Source organism: Salvia miltiorrhiza, chromosome 7, assembly GCF_028751815.1.
Source record: "Salvia miltiorrhiza cultivar Shanhuang (shh) chromosome 7, IMPLAD_Smil_shh, whole genome shotgun sequence".
NCBI lineage: Eukaryota > Viridiplantae > Streptophyta > Magnoliopsida > Lamiales > Lamiaceae > Salvia > Salvia miltiorrhiza.
The window spans coordinates 44,362,678-44,379,130 of record NC_080393.1 but is presented as its reverse complement, the minus strand read 5'-3'; the positions used below and the strand labels follow the sequence as shown (position 1 = coordinate 44,379,130).

The 16,453-nt window shown below is 42.7% G+C and overlaps 2 protein-coding genes and 1 non-coding gene across 3 annotated transcripts; 1 reads left to right on the top strand and 2 right to left on the bottom strand.

The window, feature by feature from the left end:
• Positions 1–59: 59 nt before the first annotated feature.
• On the bottom strand, positions 60–524 carry LOC130994263 (uncharacterized). The gene has a single exon (XM_057919304.1). It carries the CDS (start codon positions 522–524, stop codon positions 60–62), a length of 465 nt encoding a protein of 154 aa, XP_057775287.1.
• Positions 525–9,210: 8,686 nt separating this feature from the next.
• LOC130996346 (small nucleolar RNA R71) lies at positions 9,211–9,316 on the bottom strand. The gene has a single exon (XR_009092529.1). It is a non-coding gene; the product is annotated as a small nucleolar RNA R71 (small nucleolar RNA).
• Positions 9,317–9,830: 514 nt separating this feature from the next.
• On the top strand, positions 9,831–16,215 carry LOC130994262 (uncharacterized). The gene is made up of 5 exons (XM_057919303.1): positions 9,831–10,191; positions 10,329–10,789; positions 11,336–11,678; positions 15,494–15,842; positions 16,083–16,215. The coding sequence occupies exons 1-5, from the start codon at positions 9,831–9,833 to the stop codon at positions 16,213–16,215; spliced, it is 1,647 nt and encodes a 548-aa protein (XP_057775286.1).
• The last annotated feature ends 238 nt before the right edge of the window (positions 16,216–16,453 follow it).

Genomic DNA, 16,453 nt, shown 5'->3' with positions numbered 1-16,453 from the left:
AGGTTACCTCCTGGCCAGTGCTCTATTTATCATTCCGAGCATGACGTGATACCTTTCAATCAACCCAGGATGTTTGTGGCTGGGTTGAGATCCAGTTCTTCCCCAGCATCGGGTTTATGCCTATAATAGGCTTTCAACCTTTGTCCATTCACCTTGAACACTCCTCCAGACTTTGGATTCTTTATCTCGACGGCCCCGTTCGGGAATTGGGTTTGCACTTCAAATGGGCCGGTCCATTTGGTACTCAGCTTGCCTTGCGCAAATTTGAACCGTGTTTGGTACAGGAGAACCTTTTGCCCAAAGCTGAATTGCTTGTTTGTGATCAAGGCGTCGTGGCTTTTCTTCATCCTTTCCTTGTAGAGAACAGCATTGTCGTATGCCTCTCTTCTGATTTCTTTGAGCTCTTGGATCTCTAGTTTCCTTGCTTGACCTGCCTTATCCCAGTCATAATTCACTTTATTCACTACCCAGAAGGCCTTGTGCTCCAATTCCACCGGTAGATGGCACCTCTTGCCATACACCATTCGATATGGTGACATCCCGAATGGAGTTTTGTATGCAGTTCGATATGCCCATAAGGCATCTTCCAACTTAAGACTCCAGTCCTTCCCTGTAGGGCCAACGGTCTTTCACAAAATCGTTTTGATGATGCGATTTGAGAGTTCGGCCTGTCCATTGGCTTGTGGGTGGTAGGCTGTTGAGACCCGATGTTGGACACCATATTTTTTGAACAGGTTCTCGACCAAAAAATTGCAGAAGTGAGATCCTTGGTCGCTGATGATTGCTCTGGGCACACCAAACCTGCAAAAAAATGTTAGTCTTCAAAAAATTCACCACTACCTTTGAGTCATTTGTTGGGGATGCTTTTGCCTCCACCCACTTGGAGACATAATCCACCAAAAGTAGGATGTACAAGTTTCCTCTCGAACTGGGAAGGGGTCCCATGAAGTCCATCCCCCAATTGTCAAATATCTCCACGGGCATAATGGGCACCATGGGCATTTCATTCCTCCTGGTTATGTTCCCTTCTCATTGGTATTGTGGGCAGTTCTTGCAGATCGTGTAGCTGTCCTTAAAAATTGTCGGCCAATAAAATCCACATTCCAAAACTTTGGCTGCAGTCCTCTTATGCCCAAAATGTCCCCCACACTCCTTTGAATGACAGAATTGTAGGATGCTTCCTTGCTCTTCTTGTGGGATACATCTCCGTAACACTTGGTCCCCGCATTGTTTCCACATATACGGTTCGTCCCAAATGTATTCCCTGCTGTCTTTGGCCAACTTCTTCTTCTGGAGAAAGGTTCTATGGAGAAAGGTAAATATTGAGAGAATAGAGAAAGAATCACATTCGTCCGTTCTTAATGATCTAACGCTCAAGATTAATGACTCAACTAGAAACACCTCTAAGTTGACTTGCAATAGAACAAGGACATCCTAGTGATGGTAAGTTGACCCAGTGTCATCTCTCAAGGAAAGTCTTAAAGGGCTTCTAATTGTATCGCAGGAAAAACAGTAAAGAAAGCAGTAAAGAGATTGATTATTAAACTAAAACTTAGAATTAAAAACTTAAGTAAAAACCGAACTTAAAATTAAACTAGGCGAATTAAACTATTAAACCCTAGGCAAGATTTTAAATAACTAAAATTAAACCTACTTATGAAATTAAATACTTGTAAATTTAAAGACTTCTAATCTAGGCGTAAAACTAAGGTGCATAATTTAAATTGCATGATTAAAAAGAAAGCATAAACATAAACGAAAAGCATAAACATGATTAAACAGAAATAAATTGAATTTAAATACGAAATACCGTAAACGTCTTGAACGTGTAATTGTGTCACGCAATCACAATCCAAGAATAAAAGCTAAACAAAACTAAATTGAAACCTAATTAAAAATCGACACTATGAAATCAATTAAATTCCTAAGCTTCGGATGCCAACAGATCTCAAAGATGGCGTCTAAAACTAGGGCAAGGGATTATTTTTACAATGAAAAGTATGGCCCTATTTATAGACTTCGAATCCCTATGGATCACCATGAAAGTTGCCATGCAAAGTAGAACTCTAAAGGCAATAGAATCGTGCAAAATAAGGCAACTCTCCAGCTGTGTCGCGCGCTGCAAGTCATCTCCATTCTGGCCGAATTCGCGGCTCTCGCCAGAGAAACGGCTTCCGCTCTAGCGCACTTGTCTGCTCTGACTCTCGGTTCCTCTGGCTTCTTGATTTCTCTGCTCTGGGCTTTGATTCCTCTGGCTTTGATTTCTCTGCGATGACTTTTCTCCCCTCTGACTTGTGATTTCGCTGCTCTGGCGAATGACTTCTCTGGATCTGGATATGCGGCTTCTCTGCTCTGACTAGTGATTCCTCTGCTCTGATATGTTGATTTCTCTTGCGAGACTTTCATTCCTCTGGTCTGACCGTTGATTCATCTGCTCTGCGCGCGGGGGGGGGGGGGGGCTTCGCTTCTCTGACGCGGCAGAGTATGCTCAAAAACGTAATTTTTAGCCCATATAATCCAAAATTTGCACTCTTCATCTATAAAATCTAAATCTCCTGCAAAGCATAAAATACACCATAAAACGCACCAATTTCCAGAAGATTATCTTAAAACATGCATATGCAAACCCCTAAAAAATAGAACAATTAAGCATAAATCAATTAATTCACATACTTGCCGTTTTTTAAGATTGATTATATACCAAAAGGATATTCTTGTAAATCTAGTTTTGTAACTTATTCAGCCATTCCTTAATTATTGGTAATCATGTCCTTTTTTTCAATGCAGTAGTTATTACACTCCTTACGTTTTTTTAGAGTATTAGGCATTTCATCTTTTAGAGTATTTCAACTTAACCAAAACATTTCTGGGAAAACGCAACCATGGGTAGCACAGGTTCATCAAAAATTCAACCTTTTATTCTTATAGCATATGTTGTATATTTTTTCAACTTAGTTAGTGTATTATCTATTCCCTTTTATTATAGATGCATAGTTCGAAGAAAATTTCGATTATGAATTTCTGAAAATCTCATAATCGGGGTGTTATATGTATTTGTTATAATCAGTGAACTTATTGGATAGTTAGGTTACACGAATAATCTATTTGCATTAGTATATTTAGGAGTATGATGTGTTTTTTGTTGAACATGCAACATGAATATCATGATACAAACACTATTTATATTTAATACCAATAGTTACATTATTATTTCATATTGTGATTAGTTGTGGGTTTCTATTTCATAGTTAAACTATTCTATGTATTTTTTAATTTTTACTATGAATTGTGTTTCCGTGAACTTGAATATGCTATATAGATTTTTTTTTTTGTTTTGAACATCAGCTGAACGTCCAGTGAACCCACGTTGAACATCTTATTTATCACAGGAAACATCTTTGATGAGTCTGAAGAACGTGAGCTGTGTCTTCCATCATGCCATGATTCGATGAAGCCATTCACTGGTCAGACATTTGACACATTAGCAAAAGGTGTCAAGTTCTACAAGGATTATGCAAAAGCAAGTGGATTCCAGCCTCGTATGAGCACTGTTATCTATGCCGATGATGGCACCGTCAAGACCAGATATGTTGTTTGTAATAGACAAGGAGTCTGGGACAGAGCCTATCAACCAATCATATGTGGAAAGGGTTCAAAGGCAAAGAAAAGAAAGACGACATCATGCAAGGCTGATTGTAGGGCTAAGGCAATTTTTCAAATTTCAACAGGTGGCTTCTACAGGATTCGTGAATTCAGCGAAGGCCACACACATTCAATGGTCCCTGCACCTGCACGTCATCTTATGGCTTGCAATAGGAAGATTGATGACATTCATGAAATGATCATTGTTTCCGGTATCAAGGCAAACATAGGCCCCATGCGAAGTTTTCGGCTGTTCAGGGAGATTGTAGGCAATTACGAGGATATGGGGTGCACTAGCATGGATTTTAAGAATTATGTTAGAGATCTGAAGGTGTACTCCTTAGGGTCTGATGCACATATGTTGTTGGAGGCGTTTACCAACAAACAAGATCTCGGAACTGGATTTAAATTTTTCCATGATGTAGATGAGGAAAATCAACTGCGTCGACTGATTTGGACTAGATGCAGTAGCTGTTAAAAATTACAAATTATTTGGAGAGGCTGTATCCTTTGACGCCACTTACAACACCAACATGTAACTATTCCTACTGTGTATCACGTTCAATAAGTTAAGTTTTCATGTTCCTAGTTTCATGATTATATGTTCGTAATAATGAACATGTTTGATTTTGAAGAACTTTTGAAATTGGGTTTGTATGTGCGCACATAGCAATTTTAACCTCGTCTCATCATGTATGCAGGTACAAAATGATTTTCACCCCCTTCACAGGGAGAGATAACCATGGAAGGTGCATTTCGTTTGGCGCAGCTATAATATCTAATGAAGACACTGAGTCCTATGCCTGGGTGTTTGATAAATTCGTTGAGATCATGGGACGTGCTCCTCGGGTCTTGATAACAGACCAAGACCCTGCTGTCAAGAAAGCAGTTGCATCTTCCTGGAAAGAAACACGCCATAGGTGGTTCGAACAAATGGTTTTCGGATATGTTTGAAGATCGCAGATTTTGGATTCCAGCATATTTTAGAGATATACCAATGAGCGGGTTATTTCGTACCACTTCGTTATCAGAGAGTGAGAATAGCTATTTAAAGAGATTTCTCAACAAGAATTGTGACCTCGTATTACTTTATACCAACTATTGCAGTGCACTTGATTCTCAGCGACATACCTACCAGAAAATGACCCTATCTGATGAGACTCGCGTCCCAAAGATGATGTCCAATCTACCGATTGAAGAGCACTCCGCATCTATTTTTACCAATGCTGTGTTCAAAGAAGTGCAAGACGAGATAGATCACTCAATCAGAGGGTGTGGAATGCGCAAGATGTATGAGGAAGGAGGTGACACCATTTATGTGGTTGATGATAATATTGATGGCAACTTAACAGTTCGACATATCCATTCCCAAGAACACATTTCATGTTCCTGCAACCTGTTCATTCGCAGAGGTACCATTTGCAAGCATATGTTTTTTGTATTCCGGAATCTGAAAATTGATAAGATCCCGGACAAATACATTGTGAAAAGGTGGTGCAAGTTTAGTATTCTATGTCCGGAGGAGTCACGAACTGAGGATACGAACAGAACCTCTCATGAGTCAACCAAAGGCGATTTTCGTTTCTACAAGGTGCTTAGTGACTGCATATCATTCGTCAAAGGCAACCAAGAGTTGAGTGAACAGCTTGTATTCCAGTCTCATCTCCGTCAGAGATAAGTTTGCTGAGGTTGGGACGAAAGAGCCCGCTGCCAACTCAAAGAAAAGGACGTTCTTGGAATTCTATGGTTCTGCACCAACAGAATCACCCTCTGTCCTCCCACCCAACATATCCAAGACGAAAGGTAGTAGCGTTGGTGGACGTAGGAAATCCGATCAAGAAAAGGCCATGATACTTGCACAGAAACCATTGCGGCTATGTAGAAAGTGTCAAACTAAGGGGCATCATGATTCCAGAAATTGCCCAACTAAATTCGCTCCAAACTTGTAATTTTTTTATTACCAGTCGTAGTGTTTCAAGATTCTTGTGGATTTATAACTTTGAATGTTATATCTTTGAGGTTTTGGTTTCCAGTTATTATAGAAACCGTTGTTTATTGAGATAGTTTACTGCTTAAATGAGAATAAAAGAATAACGTGTATGACGATTTTTATACTCATGCACTTGTATCAGATGGAATATCTGGATGTTTAGTATCAGTATGCAGCTGGTATATGGGACCCAACGAACTATTGAAATGGTTCGTTAGACAGTACATCGTGTTCATAACAAATTTGCCACTTGAACAATTTGTCTGCTTGTTGTAAAGAAAATTGACGAGATGCAGACTTAAACAGCTGAGTTCCAGACCTTATCTCCATTTGCTGCTGCTGTCTTTCACTGGCTTGTTTCATAGCTGCTCTATGAAACTTAAGGGCAGTCACGATTTCTCGCCGCGCTTCAGCCATATTTAGCAGCCTTTCTTGGTAAGGTCTGCTGGTATGCAACCACCTCCGCACTTGCTTCTTGTGTGGTTGAGGTGGCGGAGGGGATTTTTCTTGTTTCTGATCAGAAAATCCATCACAACTACTTCCAAACAAGCTTTCGCTGCTCGAATTTCCCGTCTCCCTCTAAGCTGGGATTGGATGAATCTTTGGTTCTCGAAGAGGATAACTGTTTGACAAGGCTGCGAATGTATATATAGATTTTTCTCTTTTTTTTCGATCAACTTAAATAATATATTCCCTCCGCCCACGAAACAACTTTCTACTTTTCATTTTTGGGACATCCACAAAAAGAACTTCTTACCTATTTTTGGACTATACCCACCACTTATAAATACTCCCTAGCTCTGTCCACAAAGATTGTGTGTTTATTACTATTTTCGTTCGTCCACAAAGATTGTGTGTTCTTCTTTTTTAGAAACATTATTTATACTTTAAACCACATTCACATTCAATATATAAAATATTCACCCTTTACTCTTACGATTTGGTGGGCTCAATACTACCCTTTAACACTAAAATCACATCTTCCAACTTTTTTATTAAAACTCATGCACTCCACTCTACCACACACTCTTTGTGGACGGAGGGAGTATCTCAGTATCTTTACTTTTCACCTTTTCACGACTCTCAATACTAGTTAAAACATTTTTTCATCATTCTCAATACACTCAGTGATTTATGCCTAATTGTTCTAATTTTGGGGGTTTACATGCGCATATTTTAAGTTAAATCTTCTGGAAATTGGTGCGTTTATGGTTTGTTTTATGCTTTTCAGGAGATTTAGGTCTTATAGATGGAAGAGTGCGATTTTGGAGATTTTGGGGGTAAGAATGGTATTTTTAGGCACACTTTGTTATGCAGAGCTGAACTTCTCTATGAAGGCCTGTGCCAGAGTAGAGAAGCCCGCTTCAGAGCAGAGGAGTGCGCTCCAGAAGTCGCCAGCGAAATCTGCTCAAGCCAGAGGAATCGAGGCGAGCGTGGAAATGCCAGAGGAATCGAGGCAAGCACGGAAATGCCAGAGGAATCGAAGCGACCGAGGAATCGCCAGAGGAATCGAAGCGAGCGAGGAATCGCCAGAGAAATCACTTCGCTACTGGAAACATAAGTGTCAGAGGAATCGCTATGCCAGAGGAATCAAACGCCAGAGAAATCACCATTTCTCTGGAGTCAGAGAAATCACCATTTCTCTGGAGTCAGCGAAATCAAGAAGCCAGTGTAGCCAAGTCATCACCAGAGAAGTCAAGAGTCAGAGCAGAGGAGATAGAAGTCCATTACAGCGGAATCGAGAAGCCAGAGAAATCACCATCCCTCTGGCGAAAGCCGGAGCGGAAACCATCCCGCTGGCGACCCATTCCGCTGGCGATAGCCAGAGCGGAAGCCATTCCGCTGGCGAGAACCCCGAATTCGGCCAGGGAGGAGATTATTTCCGGGGCGAGCGTCACAGCTGGACTTACCTTCTTTTGCACGATTCTATTGCCTTTAGAGTTCTACTTTGCATGGCAATTTCCATGGTGATCCAGAAGGATTTGAAGTCTATAAATAGGGCCATACTTTTCATTGTAAATAATCAATCCCTTGCCCTAATTTTAGACGCCATTTTAGAGATTTGTTGGCATCCGAAGCTTAGGAATTTAATTGCTTTCATAGTTTCGAGTTTTTATTGTTCTAAGTTAGATTTCAATTTAGTTTTTAGTTTAGTTTATTGGATTGTGATTGAGTGACACAATTACACGTTCAAGACATTTACGGTATTTCGTATTTCAATTCAAGTTATTTTCGTTTAATCATGTTTACGTTTTTCATTCATGTTTATTCTTCCTTTTTAATTATGCAATTTAAATTATGCACTTTAGTTTATGCCTAGATTAGAAGTCTTTAAATTTACAATTATTTAATTTAAGTTCTTTAAAATCTTGTCTAGGGTTTAATAGTTTAATTCGCCTAGTTTAATTTTAAGTTCGGTTTTTAATTAAGTTTTTAATTCCAAGTTTTAGTTTAATAATCAATCTTTTTACTACTTTCTTTACTGTTTTTCCTGCGATACAATTAGAAGCCCTTAAAGACTTTCCTTGAGAGATGACACTGGGTCAACTTACTATCACTAGGATGTCCTTGTTCTATTGCAAGTCAAACTAGAGGTGTTCTAGGTTGAGTCAAATTTTGGCGCCGTTGCCGGGGAAAGTTTTAGGCGTTTTAGTTTTGTCGTTTTTACTTGCTTTATTTAATTTTCAGCGTTTCTCATTTTTGTTTTTACGTTTCTTCCACTCGGTGCGTTTAATCCGTTTGTTCAGTGTTGTGCATGCAGGGACGCCGTAGTCTTAAAGGCAAATTGGTGTCTCCTTTGCATAGTACGAGCGAAGGGATTTTCAGGAAGAATAGTTGCAAGGGAGTGATCGGGGACGACAGAGCAGACGGTTCAAACTCCAGCTCTGATGGAGAAACACGTGACAGAACTGAAGATTTCTTCTCTGACTCTGAACCTGAAGTTCCAGAGCAGACTGTAGAAGAGGAAGAAGCCAGCTCTGCCAAGTCCTACTCTGATTCTGAACTACCAGAGCAGAGCGCAGGAGAGGAGGAACTAGATTCGCCAGCCAGCTCTGACTCTGAGCCTTCAGAGCAGCCAATGAAGGAGGACGCCAGCTCTGCCGATACAGAGCACACGACAGAAACGGCAAAACAAGCTAAGGAGGAAGAGGCCAGCTCTGCCAATTTCAACCCTGAGCATAATTTAAACGAAGAAAAGAAGGAGATGACCCAAAACATGGAGTACATGGGAGACTTTACCAGGCCAGTGATTGGAGATACCAACACGTCGGCAATCGTGCTCCCCACTGCTGTGAGAAACTACAATCTCAAACCCAATGACTCAAGTTTACTGCCGGTGTTTCATGGGATGCCAAGCGAGGACGCTCTGCAATTCATTCGGGATTTTTGCACCCAAGTGCAAACCATACCACTGCTTAGCCTCACGGAGGACCAACTCAAGCTCAAGTGCTTCCCCTATGCACTTAAAGACCGGGCGAGGACGTGGATGCTATCTCTGCCGCCCAACTCTATCACTACATGGGGAAATGCTTGTGAAAAATTTATGCTGAAATACTACCCAAGCCACAAAACGCAGGAACTGAGAACGAGGATAATGGAGTTCACACAAGGAGTGGACGAGCCATTGCATGAAGCATGGGAGAGATATGAAGAACTCATCCGTCAATGCCCTCAACATCAGTTCACCAATGTTATGTTGATGCAGTTCTTCTACGATGGGTTAGTGCAAACTGCCCAATTTATGGTGGATAGCACGGCAGGAGGTAACATAGCTCGGAAGACGACAACAGAGCTAAAAGAGATTTTCAAGACTTTGGCCGAGAGCTCCCAACAAAAGTCAGTCCGTGGACGGAGAGTGGAAGCTAGTGCCGTGACAAACCAGTTTGAGCTGCAGAAGCAAGTAGCCGATGTTGTGAGACAAGTGCAGCATCTTACGATGGACAAGAAGGAAAATTCAGCTCTGCCGATGACAACGCCGCCGATGCCAGCTCAGCCAAATCCAGTTCTGCCGATGTCAGCCACGCCAAATCTAGCCCTGCAGTACGTTGAGCCTCGTGGCATATGTGGAGGTTTCAGCCATGGAGCCAATGAGTGCCATAGAATGGGAGAGTTTACTCCGGAAGGACAAGCTGAGGTCTATGCGGCACAAGGATTTCAAGGCTACAATCAAGGGCCAAGCAGACCTTATGGGCAGAACATGAATCAAGGCCAACAAAATGTTATTGGAGGATGGAGAAATCAGCCGAACGCTGGATGGGGAAATCAAAACTTTGGGGGGAATCAATACTGTCGACCACCCCAAGTAGGCTACCAACAACAACCACCTTACTTCCCACCGCAGCAAGGCTCCTCTCAACCATATAGACCGCTATACCAACACCAACAATCAGCTCCGCAGCAGAGTGCACAGCCCATTCCACCACAGAAAACATTTCTCGAGGATACCTTGCAAGCCTTCATGGAGATTAGTAAGCAAAATATGGAGATGACGAAACAGAATATAGAGTCTCAGGCATCTACCATAAAAAGGCTTAAACCAACTGTCGGGCAACTTTCCGGTACTTTAAATCAAATCCAACAATAACAGCAGCCCGGGAAATTTCATGGCCAACCTGCTCAGCCACATCAAGCTCTAGCTGTAACTGTTCTCCGCAGTGGTAAGATGGTGGATAACAAAGTTGATGTTCCTGCACAGACCAGAGCAGAGCAGCCAAACTCTACCTTCACCAGAGCAGCGGAACAAAGCCAGGCCAGGGAAATCAAAAGCCAGGCCAGCGGAACCAAGCCAGGCCAGCGAAGTCAATCTCCAGAGCAGAGGAATCACTTCGCCAGAGTTGCCGAGCTTGGCCCAGCCCAGACCAGAGTTCCGCTCTGACCAGCCCGACTGATGGAGAGAAGGTAGACCAGCAACAGGAAGGAGAGAAGGCGAAGGAGGTCAAGCTCCACAAAGCTACTACACCCTATCGACCACCGGTTCCTTTTCCAAACAGACTGAGAAACGAGAAGCAGGACCAACAGTTTGAGGAATTCTACAATATGTTGGCCAAGGTAAATGTGAATTTGCCTCTTCTTGATGTGATCAGAAATGTGCCTGCATATGTAAAATTCTTCAAGGATTTGGCATCTAACAAGAGAAGATTTAGCGACAATGAGAAGGTGTTGGTCTCGGAAGTAGCGAACGCCATCATGCAGCAATCCTTACCACCAAAGCAGCGAGATCCAGGTAGCTTTGTGATTATTATTGCTTTGGGAAATGGTAAGGAAGCCACAGGTATGTTAGATCTGGGGGCGGGGATTAATTTGATGCCTTACTCTATTTTCCAACAACTAGAGTTAGGTAATTTAAAATCTACTCGCATGTGCCTCCAACTTGCTGATAGGTCCGTTAGGTACCCCCGTGGTATAGTAGAGGACATTTTAGTTAGAATCGGGGGTTTGATTGTACCCGTTGATTTTGTCGTACTTAAGATTGGAGATGTGCATGAGAATGCTAAGGATCACACTCTACTATTAGGAAGACCATTTATGGCGACCACTAACACATTGATTGATGTCAAACATGGAACTATTAAAATGACAATGTTGGGGGAGTCGGTGTCTTTCTCAGTGCATGAAAATCGGGCTATGTCTTCGGTTAACCTTATGAATGAATGCTCATATATAGATGCTATTAATGGCTTGGTTGAGAAGGTATTTTTACAGGAGCAGGAATGCGCGAAAGTTTGCGCTGGATCAGCAGACATGGAAGAACTAGCTCGGGAAGTTGAAGAGTTCAGCGCTGCTCTGCCCAATAACCCTGCATTGCCCAAACTTGCACTGCCCAGCTTAGAGGATGAGTGTTGTTCAGAGCGGCTGATAGATGAACAGATGGAGGCAAAGAAACCAGCACTCGAATTGAAGGAACTCCCAACCAATCTCAAGTACGCCTTTTTAGAAGACGGAGATGAGAAGCCAGTCTTCATCTCGTCTACTCTGACTCTCGAGCAAGAAGCGGCGCTGCTCGAGGTGTTGAAGAAAAACAAAGCAGCGCTGGGATGGAGCCTAGGTGACATACGTGGCATTAGCCCAGCCACATGCATGCACAGGATCAACCTAGAGGAAGGAGCTGCACCCAAGCGAGATGCCCAGCGACGCTTGAACCCTACGCTGATGGAGGTTGTGCGCAAGGAAATCCTTAAGCTACTTGCCGAAGGGATTATCTATTCTATCGCCGATAGTGAGTGGGTGAGCCCCGTGCATGTCGTGCCAAAGAAAGGAGGAATGACGGTTGTGCGCAATAACAAGATGGAGTTGGTGCCGACACGTCCTACCACGGGATGGAGGATGTGCGTTGACTACAGGAAACTGAATGCCGTCACCAAAAAGGATCATTTTCCTCTTCCTTTTGTTGATCAAATGTTAGATCGTTTGGCAGGGCATGATTTATATTGTTTTCTCAATGGTTTGTCAGGATACTACCAAATCGCAATCGCACCGGAAGATCAAGTCAAGACTGCCTTCACCACGCCTTTTGGGACATTTGCATGGAAGAGGAAGCCATTCGGATTGTGTAATGCACCCGGGACGTTTCAACGATGCATGATGTCCATATTCTCTGATATGATTGGTAAATTCGTGGAGGTTTTTATGGATGATTTTTCGGTTTTTGGGCAGTCTTTTCATGATTGTTTGACTAAGATTGATGTAGTGTTGCAAAGGTGTATTGAAAGTGGCCTAACCTTGAGTTGGGAAAAGAGTCATTTTATGGTTACTCGCGGTATTGTCTTGGGTCATGTGGTGTCTAAGCATGGACTAGAGGTCGACAGAGCTAAGGTGGAGGTAATCCAAAAGTTGCCGCCCCCTATTGATGTCAAGGGAATTAGGAGTTTCTTAGGTCACGCCGGTTTTTACCGGCGTTTCATTAAAGATTTCTCTAAAATTAGCCAACCTCTATGCAAACTGCTAGCTCAGGATGTTCCTTTTAATTTCGATGACTCTTGCATGCATGCCTTTGAAACATTGAAACTTAAGTTGAGCTCTGCCCCGGTTGTGATTGCGCCTGATTGGTCATTGCCCTTTGAGATCATGTGTGATGCGTCTAACTCTGCCGTAGGAGCGGTGCTAGGTCAGCGTGTGGATAGGATGTTACGTGTGATTTACTATGCTAGTTTAACTCTGAACAGTGCACAAGTAAATTACACCACTACTGAAAAAGAGATGTTTGCTGTGGTCTTTGCCTTAGATAAATTTCGAGCATACATCATTGGGTCTAAGGTTATTGTCCATAGTGACCATGCTGCACTGCGATATTTGATGACCAAACCTCAAGCTAAAGCTCGTCTAATCCGTTGGGTCTTACTGTTACAAGAGTTTGATGTAGAGATCAGGGATAGGAAAGGGAGTGAGAATCACGTAGCTGACCACCTTTCCCGTTTGGATAATAATTGATTTATGCTTAATTGTGCTAAATTTTGGGGTTTATATAAGCTTTATTTTAAGAGAATCTTCTGGAAATTGGTGCGTTTTATGGCTTGTTTGATGCTTCGCAGGAGGATTAGGTTTTTAGATGGAAGAATATAATTTTGGAGATTTCGGGGCTAAAGAGGGTGTTTTTAGCATAACTCTGTAGCCAGACCAGAGAAGTCAGCCGAAGACCCGCGTCAGAGAAACCAATCTCCAGAGCAGCGAAATCACCAGCCAGAGCAGTGGAACCAATCGCCAGAGGAGCAGAGAAATCAGAGGAATCGAATCGCCAGAGGAATCACCAGTCAGAGAAGTCGCTAGTCAGAGGAATCGAGAAGCCAGAGCAGAGGAATCACCTATTCCTCTGCCGAGAAGCGTTAGCATCAGAGAAGTAAAGTCCAGCGCTCAATAGTCAGAGAAGCCAGAGAAATCGCCGTTACTCTGGCGATAGCAGAGAATTCACCGTTCCTCTGTCAAACCATTTCTCTGGCGAGGTCAGGGAAATCATCCATTCCTCTAGCGAGAGCTGCGAAGTTGGCGAGAGTAGGAGTGTTTTCCAGAAGCGTGCATCCAGCTGGAAGTTGCCTTATTTTGCACGATTCTATTGCCTTTAGAATTCTTCTTTGCATGGCAACTTCCGTGGTGATCCTTAAGAATTTGAAGTCTATAAATAGGGCCATACTTTTCATTGTAATAATCAATACTTTGCCCTAGTTTTAGACGCCATCTTGGAGATCTGTTGGCATCCGAAGCTTAGGATTTACTTGCTTTCTTAGTGCTTTCATAGTTTCGAGTTTTCATTGTTCTAGTTAGTTTCAATTTAGTTTTGTTTAGTTTTAATTCTTGGATTGTGATTGCGTGACACAATTACATGTTCAAGACGTTTACGGTATTTCGTATTTCAATTCAATTTATTTTGTTTAATCATGTTTACGTTTTTCATTCATGTTTATGCTTTCTTTTTAATTATGCAATTTAAATTATGCACTTTAGTTTCACGCCTAGATTAGTTGGTTTTTAATTTATAAGTATTTAATTTCTTAAGTTAGGTTTAATTTAAGTTCTTTAAAATCTTGCCTAGGGTTTAATAGTTTAATTCGCCTAGTTTAATTTTAAGTTCGGTTTTTACTTAAGTTTTTAATTCTAAGTTTTAGTTTAATAATCAATCTCTTTACTGCTTTCTTTATTGTTTTTCCTGCGATACTACTAAAAGCCCTTAAAGACTTTCCTTGAGAGATGACACTGGGTCAACTTACCATCACTAGAATGTCCTTGTTCTATTGCAAGTCAACTTAGAGGTGTTTCTAGTTGAGTCAATAATCTGATGGACTCGAGTCTTAATTGCATCCCTGAATCTTTTCCTTTTGAGCATGCATATGCATTCACCCTTGACAAGTGCAGAGCTGCCGAGCTCTGCTCTGCTGACTCCAGAGCAGCCAGCTCCCCTCTGGCCAGCTCTACCGACTCCAGAGCAACAGCTCCCCTCTGGCAGCCTTGCCGAACTCAGCGCTGCTCAGTGCAGCCCTGCGAGCACCGAGCCCTGGTATGCAGATATTGTCAATTACTTAGCTTGTGGTATTCTACGGACGGAGCTGACGTCGCAGGAGAGAAAGAGATTTTTAGCTCAGTGCAGGCATTATTATTGGGAGATTCCTTACCTCTTCAAGCTTGGAAAGGACGATGTCATCCGACGGTGTGTGCCGGCAGAGGATCAACAACAAGTGTTAAAAATGTGCCATGAAGATCATTGTGGTGGACACTTTGGGGGGCAGAAAACAGCACATAAAATTCTTCACATTTTCAAAGATGCACACACTTTCACTCTTGCATGTGATCGGTGCCAGAGAGTAGGGAATATCGGCCGCAGGAATGAGACGCCTCTCCAAAGCATTTTAATTGTCAAAATTTTTTATGTATGGGGCATTGATTTCATGGGGCCATTTCCTACTTTGCATGGGTTTCAATATATTTTACTTGCTGTCGATTACGTGTCCAAATGGGTCGAGGCTATTCCCACGCGGAAATGTGATGCTAATGTGGTGCTTAAGTTTGTGCAAGAGAACATTCTTTCTAGATTCAGATTTCCTAGAGCTATCATTAGCGATGGAGGCAAACACTTCTGCAACAAGTTGTTTGCAAAGCTCATGAAGAAGAATGGGATCACGCACAAGGTTGCAACACCATACCACCCACAGACCTCTGGACAAGTCGAGACGAGCAATCGGCAGATCAAGGGAATTTTGGAGAAAACGGTGCAGCCTTCGTGCAAGGATTGGTCCGTAAAGTTGAATGATGCTCTCTGGGCATACAGAACTGCCTTCAAGGGCGTACTTGGGATGAGTCCGTACCGTCTCGTCTATGGCAAGGCCTGCCATCTGCCGGTGGAGATTGAGCACAAAGCTTATTGGGCAATCAAAGCTGCCAACTATGACTTGAACTCTGCCGTGAAGCAGCGCACATTGCAAATGGAGGAGTTAGATGAGCTACGCAACGAGGCGTACGAGAATGCGAGGATCTACAAGGACAAAGTGAAGCGACTACATGACCGCCGCATCTGCCATAAGAAGCTTTGCCCCGGGATGAAGGTACTCTTGTTCAATTCTCGACTGAAGTTGTTCCCGGGTAAGCTGAAATCTCGATGGAGTGGTCCGTTTTTACTTAAGGAAGTGTTTGAGCATGGTGCCATTGAGCTATTCAATGAAAACACGAATGAGAGCTTCAGAGTGAACGGCCACCGAGTGAAGCCATATTACGAGCACCAGAGCTCGTCCATGGTGGTGGAGTCTCACACTCTGCACGATCCTCACTGAGGGTCAGATCTGAAGTCTGGCTGGAGACTCTAACTCTAGCGCTGGGTGGGAGGCAACCCACCGTTGGTTTGTTTGTGTTTTTCTTGTTTTCATTTTTCTTGTTCTTTCTTTGTTTTCCGTTGTTTGTTTCATGTTTTTCCTAGGTTTCGGTTGCTTTGCGGATACTTTGATGCTTGGTGAGCATGTCTTGTTTTCAGAGCGCTGCACTTTGCCACCGCTGCACTTCTCCCCGCTGCACTTCTCCCCGCTGCACTTTGCCACCGCTGCACTTCTCCGCGCTGCTCTGTCTGCACTGACCGATTCAGCGTGGCACTCTCCACTCTGCCGTAGACCGTGAATTCCCCTCTTCACCACCTCGCACGATGCTTCAGTTTCTCAATGCTGATAATCAGGGACATTTTTCTTAACTCTTCTTTTTTCTTTTTGTGCCCTGAGGACGTTGCATGCTTTAAGTGTGGGGGGTGTTTTATTGTGTTTATGCTTTCAATTGGGCGAGATTAGTCTGTCTATGCTTCTCAAATCTTGCTAATTTTTATGAATTTGTGGAAGAGTAGATGGTTTTCGATGC